The sequence below is a fragment of the Peromyscus maniculatus genome, chromosome 12, assembly GCF_049852395.1.
Source record: "Peromyscus maniculatus bairdii isolate BWxNUB_F1_BW_parent chromosome 12, HU_Pman_BW_mat_3.1, whole genome shotgun sequence".
Lineage (NCBI taxonomy): Eukaryota > Metazoa > Chordata > Mammalia > Rodentia > Cricetidae > Peromyscus > Peromyscus maniculatus.
Window position 1 is genome coordinate 36335179 of NC_134863.1, and position 25826 is coordinate 36361004.

The window sequence follows — 25826 nt, forward strand, 5'->3', positions numbered from 1 at the left end:
TGTTTCAAACTATTGAAGTAAACTGAATCCAACTTGTATGTAATGCAAGTTTCCAGCTTGGTGTATTATTTTAAAGGCTTTTTAAATAAAGGAGTCTTTTATAAGGTTTATAAGTCACAAGTGCACCATTTGAATTGTTGTAGAATAAAATATACTTATTTGACCAGAACCTGGATTGTTTTCCCTGTTTGGTAACATTTTTCTCATTTTTTATTGTTTAAACCAATTTTTTAATTTATATAAATTTTCATCTATTCTTCCCCTCTCCCAAGTCCTTCCAGATTCTCACCCCTTCTACCCACCCAACTTTAAGTTCTTTCTCAAAAAATAAAACACAACCCCAATACAACAACAATATTACCAAAGCCATTAGAACAACAGCTAAAAAGAAAAAAAGAAATAACCAACAAACTATAGGCAAATCAAAATATACAAAAAAATAAAAACCTGTGGAGTCCATTATAGGCTTGTCAACCACTCTTGAACATGAATCCTGTACTAGAGTGGTGGGTATACCCAGTTTAACTCTATTGGAGAGAACTAATTTTCACAGTTCCATTGTTAATCTTTACCCTAGTGGTAAGGTTTCCCTTCATTCGTTCATATTCACTTTTTCAAAATCTAATGAAATAAAACAAATATTATTACATCAAACTTGGACAAGAAAAGGAAAAGAGGGCAAGAGAAGGCAGAAAATCAGAGACCCAGAAATTCTCTCACTCAGGACTCCCATAATACATGTGCAAAGGACCTGGTGCAGACCCAGGGAGACCCTGCACATGCTGCCTCAGCCATGTGTCTTCTATGAGCTTTGCTCATATTCATTTAAAAGGCCTTGTTTTCTTGGTGTCCTCCATCCCTTCCGGCTATTCCACTCTTTCTGCCTCTTCTTCTGCAGGGTCCCCTGAGCTTTGAGGGGAGTGATTTGATGGAGACATTCCATTGAGAGCTGAGTGTTCAAAGGTCTCTCACTGGCCAAATAATGTCTGTTTATGAGTCTTTATATTTGTTCCAATCTTGCAGGAAGCGGCTCCTCTGATGATGGCTGAGCAAGGCACTGATCTATGAGAATAGCAGAATATCATTAGGAGTCATTTTATAACTACATCTTTTTTCCTTTTTCAGACTAGTAGTATTTGGTTTTCCCCTAGGTCCCTGGGATATCTAGACTCAGGTTCTTAGTCACCCAAGCAGTATCTTGGGTTTCATCTCATGGAGTGGGACTTAAGTCAAATCAGTTATTGGTTGATTACTCCCAAAAAGCTCTGTGCCACCATTGACCTTGAATAACTTGCAAGCAATAAAACATTGTAGATAAAGGGTTTATGACTAGCTTAGTGTATAAGTTTCTCTTCTGGTAGAGTACAGAGTACCTTATTGTACCAAAAATGTTAGAACATCAGGCTCAAGTCTCTATAGTGGGGAATACCATTGAACTCAATGGCACAGGAAAAGACTACATGAACAGAACACCATAAACACAGACAGCAAGATCAACAATTAATAGGTGAGACCTCATGAAACTTTGAAACTTCTTCACAGCAAATGATACCTTCATTCATACAAAGTGCAACCTACAGAATCGGAAGTGTTGTTGGTTTGCTTTTTGCAACTGACACACCCATATCTGATGGGAACAGTAAAACTCATAAAGCCAGCACAGTCACTTGACAAAGATCCAGCAGTGCTGAGTCACATGATGGCCACTGTGCCACCTTTGGTTTTATTTCCACCTGTTGCATACTTGGGGGACCTTTATTATTTGTTCAATTTGGAGATATTGGATTGATGGAACATTTTTTATGAATTATTATGCCTTCTTCCAGGTGTACTGCTTCTAAGCTTCCCCAGGGAAGTCCTGAACATACCACCCCTCCAGGTTTTAGGGAAATATCCTTATCTACTTGAAGGTCTTCCTTACACCTGAAGGTTGTGACACACATAAAGAAGCCAAAGGTGTCTTTATGAAACTATGAGATATTCTTGAAACTTCCATCCCTGTACTTACTCAGGAACAAGATAATCAAAACAAAGAAAACTTTAAAAGGTCAACAAGATTCGGTGGGCTAGAGGAATTGGCCACAGATCAGATTGCAAGCCTCTTTCCACTATACACTCAGGTAATTACATGGCATATACAGGGAAAAAGTTAGATTAGCTGAAGTTAACTCTGCTCTACACAGACATTTATTGATAAACAAAGAATAGAGTAGAAAGATTATTTCAAAAATGATGTGTCAGGACCTCCTTTTCTTAGAAAAATTGGCACATGCAGAGCCACTGTGGTGTCATATGACCAAGGGACAACAGAATGCCAGGATTAGACATATAAACAAATTATATAAATAAATAAATTATAAACATTGTATTATGCCAGAATTTAAATAATAACTGCAGCAGCTTTCGTCTGAGACTTTTCTTGGGCACTCTGAACTAAAAGTTAATAATATACTGCTTGGGACATGGCAATATGCTCAGACTGGCTTGAAGATTTTGTTTTGGTGTAGCATTCATGAAGCGACCAAAGCTACTAGCCTGAGAACAGGCTGTCATAAGTCTCTTGATTTTTAAAAATTGGGTTGTGGGGTTAATGAGTAAAAATAACTCTGTTTATAAATGATGTCAAAACTTGAGGGAAAATAATTGGAAATGATAATTCTGCTCTCTCAAAGTTTATTAATGATGATTGAAAGATGAGCAAGAGGAAGTGAAACACATATCCAAAAACAAAAATGTTACAATCTTTGTGTTGGAACAACATGAATCTATCCATGCTTATTGAGTTCTGTATAAATAAAAAAGCACTTTGATTGCTAGTCAGTCAGACTACAAGATTATCACCACTACTATGGCTTGACTCACCTCCTTCCCTCACCCACTCTTACACCCTATGCTGGGACCTCTCCACCAATGGGGATAGCTGACATCCAACATTAGATAGAGTATTAATATCCAAAATTTATTTAAAAAAACTAAATATCAAAAATCAAATAATCCAATTAAAAAATTTTCTAAACATAATTCTCAATAGAGGAAACTTAAATGTCTGAGAAGCAGTTATAGAAGAGTTCAACATTTGTCATCACAGAAATGCAAATCCAAACTACTTTGAAATTCCATCTTACACCTGTCAGAATGGCAAGATCAATAAAAAAAGTGACAGCTCATGCTGGCAAGGATGTGGAACAAGAGGAACACTCTCCATTGCTGGTCAGATTGCGAACCCATACCACTACTATGAAAATCAGTGTGAAGGCTGCTCAATAAGATTGGATTTGTTCTATCTCAAGATTCAGCTATACCACTCTTAGGCATACACTCAAAGGATGCTTTGTCTTAAACAAAGATACTTGTTCAAACATGTTGAATATTGCTCCATTCAGAATAGCCAGAAATTGGAAAGAATCTAGATGTCCCTCTAAAGAATATTAGAAAAAGAAAATGTGGTACATTTACATGATGGAGTATTATTTAGCCTTTTAAAAAAATGACATCATGAAATTTTTAGGCAAATGCATGGAAATAGAAAAAAAATCATCCTCAGTGAGGTAATTCAGACCCAGAAAGACAAATATGGTATGCATTAACTTTTGTGTGGATATTGGCTGTTAAGACAATGATAACCATGCTCCAGTTCACAGAGCCATGGAGCATAGTAAAGAACTGGAGAACAGATAGATGTCATTAAGAAAGGAAAACAGAATATAAAATTACTGAGGAATGGAGGGGCTGGAATGGGAAAATAAATTGGGGATGGGAAAGGGGGAGAGGGGTAATACAAGGACAGACAGATAAAATTGAGGGGCATTTAAGGGGTAGATGGAAAATTAACACAATAGAAACATCCTAAAATATATACATATATGAAGGCGATCTATATGGAATCACCAAATAAAAGGGGAGACAGAGTCCAAGCTGCTTGTCTCTTGTCACCCAATGAAGCTTCTACTACTTCATTGGGTGGCACCTAATTGAAGTTTTGGCCAAAGGGAATCCCATGGGAATCTCTTTAAAAATCCAGGATGTTGCTTTCCCCCATCAATCACGAAGAAAATGTCCAACACCAAGAGTACCTCCCTGAGACACAGAATCTGCCAGCTCCAATTAGACCAAGAGCTAAAACTGGACCCAGAGTGGTCCTCTGAGATACAGAAACAGCAAGCACAGATAAGACCAAGAGCAGCTCAATCTGGGAATACCTATGAAGATACAAAAAGCTTATAAAACACCAAATAGACTAGACCGCCCCCCAAAAAAAAGTCCTGTCACCATATAATAATTAAACCACTAAACACAGAGAATAAAGAAAGAGTATTAAGAGCAAAAAAGGGAAAAGGCCAAGTAACACTAAAAGGCAGGTCCATCAGAATAACACTTGACTTCTCAGTGGAGACTCTGAAAGTTAGAAGGGCCTGGATACATGTAATGGAAACAATAAGAGACCACAGATTCCAGCCTAGAATACTATACCCAGCAAAACTTTCAATTACCATAGGCGGAGTAAACAATACATTCCAAGACAAAATCAGATTTAAACAATACCTATCCACAAATCCAGCCATACAGAAAGCACTAGAAGGAAAACTCCAAACCAAGGAAGTCAGCTGCACCCACAAAAACACAGGCAATAGATAATCCCAAGCAGCAAATCCCAAAGAAGGGAAATACACACACACTACTACTAAAAGATAACAGGAATTAACAATTACTGGCCATTAATATCCCATAATACCAATGGACTCAATTTGCCTATAAAAAGACACAGGCTAACAGAATGGATATGAAAACAGGATCCATCCTTCTGCTGCCTACAAGAAACACACTAAACTTCAAAGACAGACACTATCTCAGAGTAAAAGTCTGGGAAAAGACTTTCCACTCAAACAGACTTAAGAAGCAAGCTGGTATAGCTATCCTAATATCTAATAAAATAGACTTAAAACTCAAGTCAGTCAAAAGAGATCAGGGAGGACATTACATATTCATCACAGGAAAAAAAACACCAAGATGAAGTCTCAAAATTCTGAACATTTATACCTTAAATACAATGGTACCCACATATGTAAAAGGAACATGACTAAAGCTTACATTACACATCAAATGCAACACATTAATAGCGGGAGACTTCAACACCCTACTCTTACCAATGGACAGATCTGTGAGACAGAATCTTAACAGAGAAATAAGGGAACTAACAGATGTTATGACTCAAATTGACTTAATAGATATATCTACAGAACACTCTACCCTAACAAAAAAGAGTATACCTTCTTTTCAGCACCCCATGGAACCTTTTCTAAAAACAACTACATACTCAGTCACAAAGCAAATCTCAATAGATATAAAACAAAATTGGAATAACCTCCTGTATTTTATTTGGGCCCCGATGGCTTAAAGGCAGACTTCAACAGCAACAAAAATTACAGAAAGCCTACAGTCTCATGGAAACTGAATAATGCTCAACTGAATTACCAACAGACAAAGGAAGAAATAAAGAAATTAAATGCTTCTAGAATTCAATGAAAATGAATATAGTACATACCCAAACTTATGGAACATATGAAAGCAGTGCTAAGAGGGAAATTCATAGCACTAAACGTCCACCTAAAGAAGTTGGGGAAATCTCACACTACTGACTTAATAGCACACCTAAAAACTCTAGAACAAAAAGAAGCAAAGTCACCCAGGAAGAATAGATGCAAGGGGATAATCAAATTGAGAGCTGAAATTAATAAAATAAAAACAAAGAGAACAATGCAAATAATCAATGAAACAAAGAACTGGTTCTTTGAGAAAATCAACAAGATAGATAATCCTTACCCAATCTAAACAAAAGGCAGAGAGAGAACATCTAAATAACCAAAATCAGAAATGCAAAGTGAGACATAGCAATAGACAAGAAGGACATACAGAGAATCATCAGGCCATATTTCAAAAACCTGCACTCCACAAAATTGGAAAATCTAAAAGAAATGGACATTTTCTGGATAGTACCACATACCAAAACTAAATCAAGACCAGAAAAACAATTTAAATAAACCTATAAGCCCTAAGAAATCAGAAACAGTCATTAAAAGTCTCCCAACCAAAAAGAAGCCCAGGACCAGATATTTTCAGTGGAGCATTCTATCAGAATTTGAAAGCAGAGCTAATACCAATACTCTTCAAATTGTCCCACACAGTAGAAACAGAAGAAACATTGGCAAACTCTTTCTTATGAGGCTACAGTTACCCTGATACCCAAACCACACAAAGATGCAACAAAGAAAGAGAATTACACACCAATCTCCTTCATGAACATTGATGCAAAGATACTCAATAAAATACTGTCAAACCAAGTCCAAGAACATATCAAAGAAATTATCCACCATGATCAAGTAGGCTTCATCCCGGAGATACAGAGATGGTTCAACATGCAAAAATCTGTCAATGTAATACACCATATAAACAAACTGAAAGAAAAAAAACTACATGATCACCTCATTAGATGCTAAAGAAGTCTTTGACAAAATCCAACACCCCTTCATGATAAAGGTCTTGGAATGATCAGGAATATAAGGAACATACCTAAACATAATAAAGGCAACGTACAACAAGCCAACAGCCAACATCAAAGTAAATGGAGAGAAACTCAAAGCGATTCCACTAAAATCAGTAACAAGACAAGGCTATCCGCTCTCCCCATATCTATTCAATATAGTATTCAAAGTTCTAGCTAGAGCAATAAGACAACAAAAGGAGATCGAGGGAATACAAATTTGAAAGGAGGAAGTCAAACTTTCACTATTTGCAGACAATATGATAGTATATATAAGTGACCCAAAAAATTATACCAGGGAACTCCTACATCCGATAAACATCTTCAGTAATGTGGCAGGATACAAGATTAACTCAAAAATCAGTAGCTCTCCTATATACAAATGATAAGCAGGCTAAGAAAGTAATCAGAGAAACACCACAGTTTACAATAGTCACAAATAATATAAAATACCTTTAGGTAACTCTAACTAAGCAAGTGAAATACCTGTATAAAAAGAACTTTAAGTCTCTGAAGAAAGAAATTGAAGAAGATTTCAGAAAATGGAAAGAACTCCCATGCTCATGAATAGGTAGGATTAACATAGAAACATGACAGTCTTACCAATAGCAATCTATAGATTCAATGCAATTCCCATCATAATCCCAACACAATTCTTCACTGACCTGGAAAGAACAATACTCAACTTTATATAGAAAAACCACAAACCCAGGATAGCCAAAACAATCCTGTACACTATAGCCACCTGTAGATGCATCACCATCTGTGATCTCAACCTCTCCTATAAAGCTATAGTAATAAAAACCGCTTGGTACTGGCATAAAAACCGACATGTGGACCAATGGAATTGAGTTGAAGGCCCTAATATTAACCAACACACCTATGAACATCTGATTTTTGACAAAGAATCCAAAATTGTACAATGTAAAAAAAAAAGCGTCTTCAACAAATGGTGCTGGCATAACTGGATGTCAACATGTAGAGGACTGTAAATAGATCCATATCTATCACCGTGCACAAAACTCAAGTCTAAGTGGATCGAAGACTTCAACCTAAAACCAGTTACACTGAACCTGACAGAAAAGAAAGTGGAAAGTAGCCTTGAACTCATTTGCACAGGAGACTACTTCCTGAATATAACTCCAGTAGCACAGACACTTTGATCAAAAATTAATAAATGAGACCTCCTGAAAACCGAGGAGCTTCTCTTTTTTAAAAAATTTTATTTATTTATTATATACAGTGCTCTATCTGCAGACCAGAAGAGGGTAACCTATCTCATTACAGGTAGTTTTAAGCCACCGTGTGGTTGCTGGGAATTGAACTCAGGACCTCTGGAAGAACAAGTAGTGCTCTTAACCACTGAGCCATCTCTCCAGCCCCTTGAGGAGATTCTTAAGGTAAAGTACACAGTCAATAAGACAAAACAGCAGCCTACAGAATGGGAAAAGATCTTCACCAACTCCACATCTGACAGAGACCTGATCTCTAAAATACATTAAAAAAAAAACTGAAGAAACAAGATATCAAAATTCTAAACAATCCAAAGGAGTACAGATCTAAACAGAGTATTTTCAAGAGAAGAATCTCAAATGGCAGAAAGGCACTTAAGGAATTGCTCAACATCCTTAGTCATCATGGAAATGCAAATCAAAACAATTCTGAGATATCATCTTACACTTGTCAGAATGGCTAAGATCAAAACCACTGATGACAGCTTATGTTGGAGAGGATGAGGAGCAAGGGGAACACTCCTCCACTTTTGGTGGTAGTGCGAACTTGTACAGCCACTTTAGAAATCAACATGGCATTTTCTCAGAAAACTGGTAATCAATCTACCTCATGACCCAAGTATACCACCCATGGAATGCTCAATTATCCCACAAGGTCATTTGCTCAACTATGTTCATAGCAGCTTTATTCACAACAACCAGAACTTGAAAACAACCTAGATGCCCCTCAACTGATGAATGGATAAGGAAATTGGGGTACATTTACACAATTGAGTATTACTGGGCTATAAAAAACAATGACCTCATGAAATTTGCAGGCCAATGGATGTAACTAAAAAAAAAATAATTCTGATGAGGTAACCCCAACCCAGAAAGTCAGAAATGGACTGTACTCACTCATAAGTGGATATTATGAGTAAAGTATAGGATAACTAAACTACAATCCACAGCTGCAGAGAGGCTAGATAACAAGGACAGCTCAAAGAGAGCTGCATGAATTTCCCTGGAAAGGGGAAATAGAAGATATCTTTTGGGTAAACTGGGGGAGGGGGAGTGGAGGAATGTGAACTTGAGGGAGAAGGTTGAATGGACTCGATGTGGGAGGCAGACAGAGGGTGGGAATAAGGAAAGAGACATCTTGATGTGTGGAATATTTCAGGGGTAGGAAGAAACCTGGCACCAGGGAAGCACCCAGGAATCCACAAGGATACCCCAGCTAAGACTCCTAGCAATAGTGGAGAGGGTGCCTGAACTGGCCATCTACTGTAATCAGATTGGTGACTACCCTAATTGCCATCAGATGTACTCTGTAGTAACTGTTTGAAGCAAATGCAGAGATCCACAGCCAACCACTAGGCTGAGCTCTGGGAATTTTGCTGAAGAAAGGGAGGAGGGATTGTATGAGTCATGGGAGTCATGGTGAGGAAGCCCACAGAGACAGCTGACTTGAGCTCATGGGAGTTCACAAACTATGGACCAATAGTTAGGGAGTCTACATGGGACCAACCTAGGCCCTCTGCATGTGTGTGAAAGTTGTGTAGCTTGGTTTCTTTATAAAGCTCCTGGAGTGAAAGCAGGACCTGTCCCTGGTGTTTAGCTGGCTTTTGGGAACCTGTTCCTCATGCTGCATTACCTTGCCCAGCCTTGAAGAAAGGGAGGCACTTGGTCCTGCCTCAACTTGATGTGTCATGCTTTGTTCAAGACCATGGGTGACCTGCCCCTTTCTGAATGAAGATGGGGTGGGGAGGACTGGAGAAAAGGGAATGGAAACTGAGGTCGGTATGTAAAATAAATGAAAAAAAAGTTAATGTTATATAAACATTATTTTATAAAAGTTATATAAACAAACAAAAAGAAAAGAAAAGAAAAAAGGTATAATTCATGATAGTGAACAAATAAAAGGAAATTCCAAAAATCGTATATAAAGGAAAAGTGTGAGCTTTCCTAAAAAAGAAAGACTTGAATGAGTGTGTAACAAGAAAATGAAGGAGGAATTACACTGAAATGGTATCAGCATTCTTAAAACGATCTAGAGTGAAAAATCACAATCATCCAATAAAAAAATCAAAGAATATACACATTGAAAATATAGCCTGTATTCATAGATTTGGAGAATTCAAATCATTAAAATAACTATTACTGAAAGTGTACTACTGAAGTGAGTTTGTGCACTTTTTTCCTACACAGAACTAAAGAGCCCAAATGTGTCTGGAGGAGTAAAAATCTCATCCCTTCTCAGAAGGCACTGCACCTCCTGACTTCAAAATATACCATGAAACTGTAGTTAATCAAAACACCATGGTATTTGCAAGACACAGACTCATACAGCAGCATAAAAGAATAAAGATGTTGAGATGAACCCACACATCTACAGAGAACTGAGTTTTAGTAAAGGTGATAAGGACACACATACTGGGAAAGGTCAATGCTTTTTGAAAATGCTGTCAGGGAAGTAGGGGAACCCACAGGAAAACAGTCATCAATTGCATTAAAGAGACTATCACTAGAAAAGAAGAAAATATTTACAACTCTACATCTGACAGGGGTTTGACATTTCAAGACATATAAGGAACTTCAGAACTCAAGAAAAATAAACTACTCAATTTTATGGGTAATAAACCTCAATAGACATTTCTCAAGGAAAGTATACAAAATGGCTAATGGATATATGAGAAAGAAAATGCTAAACATCACTAATCATCAGAGAAATGCAAGTAGAAACCATTAAAAGATAGCAGCTTACCCCCATAAGAATAGTTACTACCAAAATCACCAAAAAAAAAAAAAAGTGATGTGATGTATGGATGTGTGAATGTGGGGAAGGAAACCGTTGCATGCCATAAGTGGAATGCAATATACTAGGAAGGCTTCTCAAGATGTTAAAAAATATTAATGCTATATGATCAAGCTATCCCATTACTGAATATATATCTAAAGGGAAAGGAAATCATTATGTTGAAAATGTTGTGGAGATATCTGGACGTCCATGTTCTCTTTAGCACTACTCACAACAGATGAGAAATGAAGCTATCTGCCTAGAACTGACGAATGAGGTGAATATTATTTGTGTGAATATTATTTGGCCATAAAAAGGAAATTCTGTCATTTGTAACAACATGGATGAAACTCGGGGTTCATCCATGTCAAGTAAAATATTCCAGATACATAAAAGTACTACACGATCTTATCTGGACAAGGAATCTAAAAAACTCAGAGAGTAAAACCGTAGTTACTAGAGGCTGGGTTAGTAAAGGGTAGGAGGGATTAGAAGAGGTTGATCAACAGGACTAAGCTATAGTTAGATAGCAGTGAGACTTCATTGTGCTACTGTCCAGAGAGTAATTATAGATAAGGATTATGTGCTGTATATCTTTAAAACCTAGCAGAAAACATTTGAAAAGTTTTAGGTACAAAGAAATGATAAATGTCTAGATGAGTAGATATGTTTATCTTGCTATCAAAATGTACATGGTACTACTTCATAAATATCTATAATTTTTAAGTATCATTTAAAATGAATAAAATTTTAATTTCAAAACTTAAAGACATTAATATTAATAAAACCTCATTTGAATTTACTACTGCATGAAATGGCATTATAAAAACATTTTTTCTCCACTTATTTCTAAAATGGTAGTTGCTGATAGCCAATGCATGATTTAATTTGGAATGTTATATCTTAAACTTAAAGACTGTCAAGTGATTAAAAAATAAGATCACATACTTTCATCTATGTCTGTCTGATGGTGGTGGCTCATTAAGTCCTCAGGCTCTCTTGCTGATGGTGTGCACGTTGGTGTTGATAATGGGGGACAGGCATGTTCTCTGACCTAGAGGTACCATGACAGTGTTACAGAAATAAATTAGAAACTGAAAAACACTCCTTCTCTTGGCAGCACCCTGTAGGAGCAGATTATTAATTAAAATTTGATAGATTCACGCAGAAATTTTCTTGAGTAATTGACCAAAATACTAGAACTAGCCTATTGTTTCTACATTAAAGTAGTGAGAGCAATAGTTTATGAACTATCTCCACGGAGACCATATCATCTATATTCCAAACTTATCTGCTCCACAAATCCCAGATTCATCCATGTAGATACTTAGTTAACAATATCCCTGGAGTATAAAATAAGCATTTAAAAATGACAATGTTTAAAACAGAATTCTTAATCCTCTCTCCAAAGCTTGATCTTCCTCTAGCCTGTACATATTTGTAAAAGTTTTCTTTAGTGCTTAAAACAATTACCTTGAGTAAGATAATTCTTTCCTCTTATTCTTTCTCCATACCTGTCACTCAGAAAACCTTCCCATCCCAAATATAACCTTAACTACTCCTCCTCTTTCTTTCTCTTCAGTCTAGACAGTTCCCATCTGTCTCCTGAGTGCTGTAGCCATCTCTTCAAAATGTCCCTTCATTCGTGTCTTCTAAGACTTCTCTTCCACATCCAAGTGGGAGAGCCTTCTAGATTATAGATCAGATTCTCACCCTTCTTAGGTTTATACATTTCCCTGGATTGAGACGGAGCAGAATAAAAACCCCACCATTTTTTAAATTTAAAGAATGTATAATGACAGCAAAATAAATCACACATTATCAATTATGTCTACAGCTTCTACTGTGATGCCTAGTAATTTTCTATTTCCATTTACCTCCCCATCATACACTTCTGTCCACCAGAGGAGATGTATATGGGTGAGTATTTTATTATATTTAATCTATAAAATAGGATCCCAGCTTCACCTTATGCCTCAGTTGGACCTCCCTCAGGTTTCCAATTTTAGTCTTTTTTTTTTCACTCAGCAGACTCCCTCCCACCTATTGTCCTGGGTCCTCTCCTGTCTCATGTGAAACCTGTTCTCAATAGAGTCTTAAATGTGGTGCTGAAGATACGGCTCAGCAATGATGAGCATGTGTTGCTTGTTCAGAGGACCCTGGTTCAGTACCCAGCATCCATATGGAAATTTCATAATTGCCTCTAACTCAAGTTTCAGCACCCTCTTTTGGCCTCCAGAGGCACCAGACACACACGTAGCATATAGTCACACACAGGCAAAACTCAAATACACGTGAAACAAAAATGAACAATTTTTTCCTTCTAAAAAAATAAAAAAGAATATTATACTCAATTCACCATAAACAAATAGTTACCTACAGACTACGTTTATAGTATCTGATGTTAGAAACTGTCAAGCATATGGAAACGGGTTTTTCCAGAACCCCAGGAATTTTCAAACATAGTATTTCCAACTAGCACTACTGTACCCAGCATCTCTGTCACCACAGGTTATCCTATAGCTTACCTTTTCTTCCAGAAATAGATACAGAGAACAGTACTGATGACACATGAAGTGAAAAATAAAATGGCGAATACAATTGCAGTTATGCTCCAATTTAAAAAAGGACACTCGGGACCTGAAAAACACAAATAAGATCATGTCACTTCTCTGGTAACACTGTACATGTGATCTTGGGGCCTTTACTTTGTAATGCTTTTTTTGATTTGCTTAATTCATTCAAATTTACTCTGTAAGATGTTTTCTCATTACGATGGAAAGAAGAGTGAAATCCTACAGAAAGTTTCCTCCTCCCTTGAATATAATTAAGAATGTGTATGCCTTTAAAGAGCCAGGCACTGCAGCTCTGCCTTTGACTGCACAGATGAGGTTTTGTCAATTTTTTACTATTCTTTTTCAATGAGATACTACATAGCCATTTTAGGTAAAGGAGATTGAACATGAAGAACTTGGCACTGAAATCTTCTCTGAAGGCAATTCCAACAAAGCAGGAAAACTACACATGGAATTTCACTAGAAACAGGAATTCACAACCCCAATATTTAACATAACACTAAGCAAGGCAGAACCTTCTTTTGAATTGATAAATTACTTCTTATTGACACTTGCATTTTAATAAAAATTTTAAATTAACCATATGAACACAGCCAATAGATTTATGGAAACTGCTTATGGTATTTATTTTACATAATCCAGCTTCATTACCAGGGAAAATTGATCAGGTAAGGGAGGTGGCCAACTTATATTTCAGAAAACAAGCATAGTACAAATATTTATCTCTCATATTTCTTGAGAATATTATTAATATCTCCTTTAAAACAGCATTAAATTAAAAAGCATTAAATGAAAAGAGCAAGAATATTGACATGACTTCTGGTGACAAGAAATTGTGAGGAAATAAACTTAGAAAACACATAATGTGAACAGAAGGTGAAGGATGAAGACAGTGAGTGAAACAGAGGATGAAGAAAGACTTTCAAGATATTATTTCCAGATACTCTTGAGAATATATAACTTCCTTTAAATAAGGAATGAAGAATAGTCTTTGAAAAGAAAAACACTTTTAGTCTATCAACTGCCAAGCCTGGCTGGAGGAGGGGCTCAGCCTTCCCCACTCTGCTATCTTGAACTATCTCCTACTGATGTATTCAGAGGAAAGGGAAAACCTTGCCTTTAGTTTTGTATCCATCCACCAGTGACCCCATAGTCTCCAGAGGATATGGCCACTGATGGCCCTGAATAAACAAAGTGGGTCACAAAGGTAACATCGAAAGTCATGAGCCTAGGAGAGCGAGTAGCGGGGAGAAAAGCTGTGGGGGTGGGTGGCATGGGAGAGAAATAAGGAAAGAGAAGAGAGGAATCAGAATGCATTATATGTGTGTGTGAAATTGCTAGAGATATAACTTAATTAATAAAAATAAACATTTTCATTTTAATTTGAAATAGAAATTTTAAATTAAAAACTTTCTTCTCAAAAGAAGGAAACATTCCAAAAAAGAACTGGAAGAAAATGTTTATACAGTCTCTCTGATAATTTGAAGGAAAGAAAAAGTCATGCAAGTTAAAATTAAGTAGATGCTACCCCAGATGGTTTAGTGTACTTTTAATGAGAGGTTTATAAAATGAATCAGCTGAATTAACAGGAGGAAATTCCCCATGAAATGAGAAAATATTCAGAATTCCTGATGTTTGGTGATTCTCTGTGGTTCCTGGGTTAATGTGACCAAATTCTGGAAAAGTTGCATCGTTCTCACTAGCCTTTCGAGTTTACAAAAACAAAATGTCAATCATAATATCCTAATATTGGAACAAAGTAGAACATCCTTCCTACCAAATTATATCACTTCAGGTTCTCACTTCATTCTCATTACAGGAATTCTATGAAAGCTGTTAATAGATAGGAGTAGAACAAGTTTGGTAGCCAGAGGTTTACTGTACACAATGTTAACCAGTGAACGCCTGGACAACTCATCAGCTTGGACTGGTGTACAATAGGGAAGGAAAGAAAACATTCACACAACTACCTTATTCTTCTCTTGATTTGCAATAAGCTGCTTGCCTTGTCAGTGTACAGTCTGAAGAAAGAAACTAAATTACTTGATTTTATTTTAAAATTCATGGAGTACTGATATCTCAAACACTTACAGTGTAATCAGATTAGTTGGGTGGTCTATTTGGTCTTCTAAACCATATTTTCTTTTGGAGAATAATTTGGATCCCTTTACTGTAGATTCTGTTAGCGAACCTCCTTCTCTGTCCTATGTTCATACTTAAGACTGAATTTTGTCCCAGCTGTGTCCCCATAGGTTGACATCTGAAGTTCAGCAGACACAAAAACCTCAGGCTCTTCATGCCCCTGTCTTTCAGATTCTAAGAGATTGCCCAGGAGAAACAGGGAGAAGGAAAGTCCTCTAACACATCCCCCCACCCCCCGCTCTGACAAGTGTGTTGTAAAGGCTAAGGCCTTAAGCATGGGAACATTTCACTGGGATGGGTGCCTGTTTCCTTAGCTCTCTGAAGCTTGAAATGTAGCCACTAATTTGAAGTCAAGCTCAGTGTATGTCATGTAACATGCTTTGACCTATAAAACTCAAATGAAAAGCTGGCAGTCTTTAGACAGTGCAGAGTTGATGAAACCCCGCAGGCTGTGTGGCAATCCAGGAATGCTTTTTTCATATAGGTATTCTAAATAATCTGTTTGCTCATGGCAAAATAGTCACCAACTCTCTGGGCTATGGAAGAAAAATAATTAGACCATTTATTTCTCTACAATGTGAAAGATCCACTATTACCTTGGGATTACCTATTTAATCAAGAAGGGAGGAGGACAATTGTTGACATCAGAGAATAGTGAAGGCTGATTGGCTTGTTAAAAAATTCTCAGGTGGTAAGCAATGTATTTTGTCATAAGTCAAAGTAAAAGTTGTAAGGGAACTAGAAAGAAAGTACAAATTCCCTTCCAGTTTACACAGTGTGGAGTTGAGAATCTGAGAGAGGAATGGGTTAATATTCTTGGTTGTTGAAAAATCAGAATAACTCTTTACTTGGTAAAAGTTTTGTAATTGAAGATTTCATTAGGCTACTCCTTATATGTTCAAAAGGTATTTTATTTTTATGATAGGTTTAATCTTATTAAGTTGCTCAATATATTGGTTATTCCCTTTATTGGTTATTGATTATCAGCCATGTTAACAGATACAGCCATCGGAAAGCCTCTAATGGGTGACTTCCATCTCTGTATTTTGGATTAACCATGGGGACAATGCCACTCACTGTGAAGACAGTGTTGTTAATTAGTGAAAACAAGAAACACGTTAACACAACAAGGCTTGTGAGGTTTAAAACATATTAAAACTAGCTTGGAGGCAGTGATTATAATGGTAGAAACAGAATATTCTATTGGCTGTGAAATATGAAATGAGTAAGAGGAAATTAATGTATAAATGATTAGGATAGAATGATTTGAGATGCTATGAGAGTAAGATATGAGGATGAGTCACTTACCATAACTGTACTTCCATATCATATTCCTACTGTTTACATGGACATGAACGGATTATGTAAATAGAGCCAAACTTTAAACTATGAACGACATTTCCACCACTCTTCTGGAGGAAGTTATGGAAAACAGTTAATTGGAAACCCAGGATCTTCACCACTTGATCTAAGGGTCTGATGAAAATCAAAAATGACAGTCTTGTACTACTGGAAACAGAGGTTCAAAGCTCATTAACTGATGAATAGAGTTACAATGATCAGATAGACAAGACTGTAAATACAAAGTTGTAAAATAATAAAAGGGTTGGTGTGAAATAATAAAAGTTGTAAAATACTGAAAGTGGTCATTTTGAAAATGAATAATAAAAGACAGTTTGAGGCCAAGAGTCACCTAGTTAGTTTGGGTCCAAGCTTCCTTTGGCAAATATTAAGAAAATCTGTATAAATTACTTTTGACAATCCTTTTAAAATATTAAAGTTTTCCAAAATCATAAAGAGTTCATAGGGCCTAGATCTAGTAAGAGTGCAGCACCCAAGTGACAAGCTTGTGCAGAAATGTCAACAATCAAATTCAACAATAAAAATTAGAGTAAAATATTTGCAAGGGCAAAGAGCTGTGGTATCGACTTCAGGCGTAACTCTCCACAGTTAGACTCCATGAGACAAGAGTGGAGAATAAAGGACCCTGGCTTTTCCAAGACTAGGACATATTTTAAACTGTTTCTATTCCTCTATTTTTTTTCCAGCTAAAGATCAAACCCAGAGCCTCGCCCAAGGCAAGTGCTCTCTCACTGAGCCATAGCCCTAACCCTTTCTTTATATTCTTAACTGGATTAAGGAAGTTAGGTCTACCACAAACACTTAGACACAGCAAAAGTAAATGTTCCTTGAAGGAAGCTATTATAAAACCATTCACACAAAAGTTCACATGTACAATTCTACTCATAAATATATATGTGAAACATATTAGTTTATTGGCTTCCTTGGGTGAAGACATGAGGATTTGATCGTTATGGTTAAAACACATGGAGTATCACATGAGAGATCCCTTCCTACCCACTATGTGGCTACAATCATTTTTGAAAATAGAATAACAAGTATTGGCAGGGATGCAAACAAAACTATAACAGACTTACATGGCTGCTGGGAACATAAAATAGTTGGACCACTAGCATCTCTTGAAAGCACAGAACATTTAATCGACCATAAAACCTACAAATCCATTTCTGGGTATATTATTCCCAGCGAAATGAAATATATGCCTGTGGAAAACCTTGTAGACAAATGCTCAAGAGGAATTATTCACAGTAGCCAAAACGTAGATAATCAAAACATCTAGGAACTCAAGCATAGATAAATGAAGTGTGGTGTATCTATACTGTAGAATACTTTTTACTCATATAAAAATTGAAGTCTCAACACATGTCACCACATGAATGAACCTTGAGAAATTCTGCTACATGAAAGAAGTCACACCCAAATAACAACATATACTATTGTTGCATTTGTATGAAGTAATTACAATAGATAAATCCAGAAGCATAGAAAATAAGTTGGTGACTACCAGGCAATGGGAAGGCCACTCACACCAGTCACTGGAAATTTTGCCACTGTTAGAAGGTGTTTGGTTTCTTCAGGGAATTGTGGAAATGTTCTGTAATTAGACATCAGTGTGATTGTTCCAAAGTACTTAGAAAATACCAACAACCTTCAAGTTATACTCTATAATAGGGCAAATTCTATCTTAATTAAAAAATAATTGTCAAAGGAAAAAGAGACCTTGGGGTTTGGGGGGGGTGAAGAACTCATAAAGATGTTTTATGATGTTTTTGCTAATGATTGTGAACTTTGTAAATATATTAAAAGTTATTGACTTGCATACTATCAATGAATTAGTTGTACAGTTCGTAAGTGACGTGTAAATAAAGTTGTCATCAAAACAAATAGAGAATTGGAAAACTCAATTATGTCATTAATCACTCATGGACATACAACAAAACCAGTATAAACCATGAAGTTAAAAGAGTGAAAAACTCTGTAGACCCTTATTTGAAGAGATAGGAGTCACTTTTCCTTGCAAAGGAATAAAAAAATAGTAAACTTCAGATTGAAGACATTTAGGAAGACTGGACGGTGGGAGCCCATTTTCAGGTTCCTAGGAGCTTTACCCAGCAGGTCTGCATAGAGAGGATGATTGGACCACAGGCCTGAGTGCAGGTGTCTGAGATGGTCTGCACTTGGCTGTGCTGGGGAAAGGTCTTTTGCTCCACCCCTTGCCATTTGTATAACTACCCTAGGGCAGACAGTCAGGGCTCACTCATTGGAATAGGTTCCAGGCTTTCTTGAGGCTATCCTTATTTTCTATCTGTTTATCTCCACACTCCAAATCCTTCTAATATTTCCTGCTACTCTCACTCAAGAAAACTCTGGGGAACTCTGGGGTTTTAAACGCCCTGCACTGGACTAGTTGCACAGGCCTGTCATTACAGCTCATGGGCAGGCTGAAGCAAGAAGACTGAAAATTGAAATCCAGCCTGGGCTGGGGAGTGAGCAGAGTGAGTTCAAGGACAACCTGTGCAAGTTAATAAGATCCTAACAAGGATAAGAAAGAAACCCTAAAAGAGAGATGGGGTAGGGGGAAGAAAAAAGAAAAGAGAAAAAAAAGCTATGTACTTGTCTAGCATGAATAGTCTCATATTCACAAGGCCCCTGGATTCAGTCCTCTCTCTCCTCCCGCTAAAAAGAAGTTTGGAAAGCCCCAAGACACTAAGAGGGATTCAAACAAATGACACATGTTGGGGCACATAGTAATAGAATGGGTGAAAAGAAAACACAAAGATATCAGGGGACAGGGCAGTGAAGGAAGGAGACAAATTAGAACAAAGTTTAATGACATGTGTGTGTGTGTGTGTGTGTGTGTGTGTGTGTGTGTGTGTGTGTGTGTGTGTGAAAATGCCACAATGAATTCCATTCTTTGTATGGTAGTTTAAAAAGTAACTTTGCAAAGAGGAAAGATAATTGCCAATGCACCATTACTAAAGGTGCAACCTTCAAGACATGCTTAGGCTGTGGTGGCAGTCCTTTGAAAGTGGATTAAGGCTGTTATAATGGGAATGAGTCATTGTGACAGCATTAGTGGCCCAGGGGATTTTCAGCTCCCTTTTGTTCTCATGGTGCACACTAGAATGCAATGCCTTCCAATCAGTGGCCAGGAAGGTCTGTTCTACAGTCTTGGATTTCCTTTTACTAGAACTTTAAGTCAACTAAATTTGTACTGCTTATGATTGATAGATGAAAGAAAAATGAGGAAAAAAATCTGACAAGCCACCAGGGTGGTGAGTGTGCTCCAAATGCACAGCAGCAAAGCAGAGATACTATTGCAGACAACGACTTTCTGAACACAGGAGCTAGCCCCAGGAACAAACAGGTGGGAGTGAGTGAAACTGAAAGGTTTCTCCACAGTAACAGAATCTATCAAAAGAAACAGCCCACAGCTACATTTCAGTTCAGACATGAGCTAAAACCCTGAATTTACAAATAACTGAAAAACAAACACCCAAGCTGCCAGTCAACAAATGGGCTAAAAAAAATGAACAGTTTTCAAAAGAAAAAATGAAAATGGCCAATGTGTGTATGTGTGTGTATGTGTGCATTTGTACAGATATATTTATAGACACATATATGTATATGTATATATACAAACATATGTATGTACATACATATGTATTAGTTTTCCTTAACATTTGATTTATGATCATTTTATATGTATGAGTGCTTTGTCTGAATATTTGTTTGTACACTATCTGTGTGTAGTGCCAACAGATGCCAGAAGACGGCATTAAATTTCCTAGCATTGGAATTATAAGGAGTTTTTAGCTTCCTGTAGGTGCTGGGAATCCAAACCTATCCTCTGGAAGAGCAAGCAGTGATCTGAATCACTGAGCCACCTTTCCAAGTCTTCAGTAAGCAGTTTTAGAAGTCCCCAATGACCCCCACCCCAAGTCATCAGGAAAATGCAAATTAAAATGACTTTGAGAGGACTATTAAGAAGAAATGTGACTAGCCAGGCTTAACAGTGCAGTATGTGCCTTTAATCCCAGCACTTCTGAGGCAAAGGCAGGCAGATCTCTCTGTGTAAGTTGTGTAAGTTCAAGGCCAGGTTCATCTACATCATGAGTTCTGGAACGATATAGTGAGACCCCGTCACAAAATGTGAGGGGGGTGGGATAAGGAATCTAACGACAGATGTTCAACAGGATGTGGGGAAAGAAGAATGATCACTTACTGCTAACAGAGCTGCAAATTAATGCAGATAATGTAGAAATTGTTGTGTAAGCTCCACTAGAAATTAAAAAGAGAATAACTAATGATTCAGCTGTATGCTCCTGGGTATATACCCCAAGGACTCCAGATTCTACCATAGAGGCACGTGGACATCCATGCTTACTGCTGCAATATTCACAGCCTGGATGTCCATCAATAGATGGATGACTAATAAAAACATGGTATATACACATAATGTAATATTATTCAGTTGTAAATAAAAATAAAATAAGATTTGTAGAAAAACTGATAGGTCTGCAATGCATGAACATTAAACAAGAAGAAATCAAGCTCAGAATGGCAGAACTCATGGATTTTGCCTCCTATGTAAATTGTAGCCGTGTGTGTGTGTGTGTGTGTGTGTGTGTGTGTGTGTGTGTGTGTATGTGTGTGTAAAGTCTAAAACAATCTGGAAAGGAGACTGAGAGAGAGTAATAGTATTAGGTGATGAGCTAGGAGCAGGGGTGTGGACACAGGACACAGGAGTCATGGAAGAGGAAAATCAACCAGGAGTGGTGGGCTCTAAGGCAGGAGGGTAGCAAGAGCATGGGGAAAATGAGAGGAAGGGAAACCACAAAAATTCACTTTGTTTGAAAATGTCACAATGCTATCTAGCACATTATATGCAGATTTAGTCAATGAAATGATTCCTAATGATGTTCTCCTATACTTGAAGACTGGAGCCTATAGTCATCAGAGAGGGTTTATTCAGCAACTGATAGGATCAGATGCAGAGACCCACAGCCAAACATTAGGCTGAGTTCTGGGAATCTCTCAGAAGGGAAGAGGGGATAGGAAGGATTGTAGGAGGCAGAGGGGTCAGAAGAACACAACTACCCATGCCTCATAGAGGCTCACAGAGCCTGAAGTAACAATCAGGGAGCCTATATGGCTCTGACCCAGGTCTGCTGCAGATATGGTTGTGTAGCTTGGTGTTCTTGTCGGACTCCTAACAGTGGGAGCAGAGGCTGTCTCTCTTTTGCCTGTCTGGGGAAACCTTTCCTCTTAATGGGTTGCCTCATCCAGCCTTGATATGACAGTTTGTGCCTAATCCTATTGTAACTTATTTTGACATGTTTGGTTGACATCCCTGGGAGTCCTGCTCTTTTCTGAAGGGAAACAGGAGGAGTGGATCTGGGAAAGAGGGACTTGGAGGAGAGGAGGGAATGGAAACTCTGGATAGGATGTACTATGAGAATAATAAGTTTTTAATTTAAAATAAAATAAATTTTTAAAACAGGAAAAGCCAGCGGCCATCCCCAAATTGATGAAAAGAACAAAAACAACCTAACATGAGTTTAAGTGTTATGGAAAAGTTAAAAAAAAAATAAAGATAGTATGTGACAAAAAATAAAAACGGCTATGGACAAACTTCAAATAAAGGAAAACCAAAAAAAAAAATATGAATGATAAAAAAAAATATAGTAAGGAAAGAGTTTCTGTAAGGAACCCTGCTGCAGAGGTGGGGAGTAGGGGTCATGAGGACTGTCTGCATTGTTTGATTTTTTTTTTCTGAGTCATGGTCCCACTATATAGTTCTGGCTGTCCTGGTAGTTCTGTAGACCAAGCTAGTCCTGAACTCACAGAGATCCTCATGCTTCTATCTCCCAAGTGATGAGATTAAAGGTGTGTGTTACTATACCCGGCTTCATTGCTTTATTTCTTAATCATATGTGTACATTATATTGGTTATCTTCTCCAAAAATAGTTGATTAATATGAATACTTTTCATTATGTATTTTTTAAAAGATAAATATATCTCCTCTCTCATTCTTTCTTATGTGTATATGTGTGTGCATGCATGCCTATGCACTTTGTAAGTGCATGCTTACATGTGTACATGTGTGTACATGTCTGAGCTCCTATATGTGCATTGGAATGTGTGTGTGTGTGTGTGTGTGTGTGTGTGTGTGTGTGTGTGTGTGTAAATGTGTGTACTGGAAGCCAGGGATCAACCAGAGGAGCCGTGTAACTTGATTTTTGTTAGCTTTATTTCATTTTTCTCAGAATCACTGAATCACAGAAGAATCACTGGTTGCTCTAGGCTGGCTGGCCAGTGAGCCCCAGGAATTTGCCTTCCTTGTCTCTCCAGCACTGTGATCACAAGGACACACAGCCATGTCTGGCTTTTTATGGTGGTCTGGGTTAAAACTCCGGTTTCCACGGTCTCATGGCAAGCATTTTACAGCCTAAGCTGTTTTCCCAGTTCCAGCTGCCCCCTTTGATTTTCTGTCACTTCCACTTACCTTCCTGCTTTACTGGCAGAGGAACTATCTTCTCTTCGCTTCTTAGAGGGTGAATCATGGACACAACCAGTTGCTGGAGGCCCAAGGACCTCACAGTTTTCAAAGAGATGTTGTGTATTTTAGTGACGGTCACTGTGTTATTTGGGTTCTTAGTAAAGTATTCTTGTGTGAGCACTAGGGCTTGTGAAGGGTAAATGGAGATGCCAGGAGCAGGCCTTCCCACAGCTGAACAATGGAGGTTGAGGAGGTCTTCAGAGCCATTAACAGGATAGAGTTCAGTTATTATTAATTCAGGTACAACTGAAGCAAAGAAGGGGAAACAAAGTTCATACAATGGTATGTCATACCAAATGCTCTGCTGTTAATGGCTTTCCCCCCAATTTTCATATGACACACAAATGCTGAAAACATATCCCTCTTGGATACCTCCCCTCACATGCCATAAAACTTCCAATACTTTTTTTTTCTGCTCAATGACTGCTGTCTCAACTTCCAAGCATCTATAAATTATATTACACACTCCCAGCACTTCACACTTACAGCAGCACAATAAGGAACTCTGCTATTCTCACTACTACTGGGACATATTGGTTATTCGAAGACAGGGGAACCCTAATTCCTTGCTCTTCCCTGATATCTCTTTTCTAATATCTTCTCCTTGCCTTAGTAACAAAATTCTGATGCTCTTCCTGGGGTTTTTCCACTTAATGGAAATCAGTGCAGTGTAATGTAAAGAAGTGATATGAGGTGGGAGAAGATTCTGCCTCAGCACACAATCTCCATTGGCCTCCATCATTTTCTCCTCTAAGTAACCTGGACTCATCAACATCAGTTTTTCAACATCTAACTTTCTTTCTCTGGACAATGTCCTTAAACACTATAACTCAACACTATCTGCCCCCATTGCAGGGCCCTAGAGAAAGGGTTATATACTTAGAATGTTCAGGCAGGTTTGTTCTTCATGGCTGCCATATGGAAAGGTGTTGAACAGACACTTGTAGCAGGCTTCATCTTCAAATGTCACTCCTTGGATAGTTATGAAGAAGGCATTGGGTTCCAGGATCTGGCAGTGCAGCCTGTTTACATATGGGGGGAGAATATTTTCTCCATATTTATGGCTGTAAGTGCCGATATTTTGAAGCAAAGAACCTTGGATTTTTTGCCAGGTAACTTGTAGAACATTTGCCAGACTTGTCAAGTTGCAGAAGATGGTTACATTTCTTCCTAGGATAGCTGTCTCATAGTTCTTATGCTTTATTTTCTGCGAAGACTCTGAAAATGAGGTCCAGTGTTTAGGGAAATACATATTCATACTACCGCGGTGTTTCTAATAGCACTTCTCTTTGCCTTAAGATTACCATTTTATTTGCCTCTTCTACACAATAAAAAATGATGCACTCCAGGCTGAGGAAAAGGGATCATGCATTCAAAAGCAACCTATGATACATAGTGAGACTGTGTCTCAATAAAAATAAAAAGTCTGGAACTGTAACCTATGTCTATTATCAGTAGTAGAATGATTCCCAGGCACATGCAAGATCCTACATCTGATCCTCAGGAGAGAGAGAGAGAGAGAGAGAGAGAGAGAGAGAGAGAGAGAGAGAGAGAGAGAGAGAGAGAGAGAATTGTGGGGCGTTTACCCACTACCCCCACAGCTTCCCAGAGTTTTCTTGAGTGCGATCAGCAGGAAACATTAGATAGAAAGATTTATAGCGGAGAAGCTTGTGGAGATAAACAGATAGAAAATAAAGGATAGCCTCGAGAGGGCCTGGAACCTATTCCAACGGGCCCGGACTGTCTCTGGTCCAAGGTTTTTATAGAGATGCCAAGGGGTGGAGCAAAAGACCTCCTCCCCCAGCACAGCCAAGTGCAGACCATCTCAGACACCTGCACTCAGGCCCGTGGTCCTGATCATCCTCTATTCCGACCTGCTGGGTAAAGCCACGAGGAACCCCAGAACGGGCTCTCACAGAGAATGAACTACAGTCTGTTCTTTAATATTGAGTATCTGGTTTCTAAAAGGGCTTCCGGCACATATTACCTAGTAAATACTTATTAGGGGTAAAAATTAAGAGTTACAAAATACCCAACATGTATATTATATTATATATTATGTATACAACTTTGCTTAACACATATATGAATGTGTATGTATGTGTTAAGCAAAGTTTTATATATATATATATGACTTTGCTTACATATATATGTGCTAAGCTTGTATCATAATATATATGAGTACATATGTACCTTAAGTCATGAATTATTCTACATCTGGCTGGATAGTTCATGGACTAAGGTGCTCAACCTGGTCATCAAGGAAATACAGGGTAAACTGAGGATGACATATACACCACTTGTCTAAAATGAAAGACAAACCATGTCAAGTTTGATTAAGAATTTACAGAAACAATGTACTTCACCAACAGTGCTGAAAGGAGTGTAAATTCTGTCGGGTACTAAGTGGAAAACTTGGGGCTATCTTATCCTTGAGCATAAGCAAACCCTACAAGTAGCAAGTCTACCCCTACCATACACCTAATAGAAGCTAATGCATGTATTCTCCAAAAGCGTGAACAAAGATGTTCGTTCATTGGAATTGTTTGTCATGATCAAAACCGAATGGCAAAGGAGGAATATATTTCATGCCACACAGCAGGAGATGGACCTCTGCTCATGGGTATGTAAAGGGAG

At 37.8% G+C, this 25826-nt stretch overlaps 2 protein-coding genes across 3 annotated transcripts in view; one reads left to right on the forward strand and one right to left on the reverse strand.

The window, feature by feature from the left end:
- Positions 1-25826, forward strand: part of Slc9c1 (solute carrier family 9 member C1) — a 130631-nt gene that overhangs the window by 18345 nt on the left and 86460 nt on the right. The window lies entirely within an intron of this gene.
- LOC102909364 (OX-2 membrane glycoprotein-like) lies at positions 933-24447 on the reverse strand. The gene is made up of 5 exons (XM_076548346.1): positions 24069-24447; positions 23136-23435; positions 13075-13186; positions 11495-11600; positions 933-1062 (listed from the first exon to the last, which is right to left on the reverse strand). The coding sequence occupies exons 1-4, from the start codon at positions 24445-24447 to the stop codon at positions 11528-11530; spliced, it is 864 nt and encodes a 287-aa protein (XP_076404461.1). The 3' UTR covers positions 933-1062; positions 11495-11527.

Bases quoted from the DNA above. Each gene is read 5' to 3' on its own strand.
- LOC102909364 (XM_076548346.1), bottom strand. From the start codon at position 24,447: ATGAATATGTATTTCCCTAAACACTGGACCTCATTTTCAGAGTCTTCG. The intron at 23,436-24,068 runs GTATATAACCCT...TCTTTGCTTCAG, and splicing joins AACCTGCCTGAACATTCTAA to TTGTACCTGAATTAATAATA. The intron at 11,601-13,074 runs GTAAGCTATAGG...TGGTACCTCTAG, and splicing joins ATCTATTTCTGGAAGAAAAG to GTCAGAGAACATGCCTGTCC.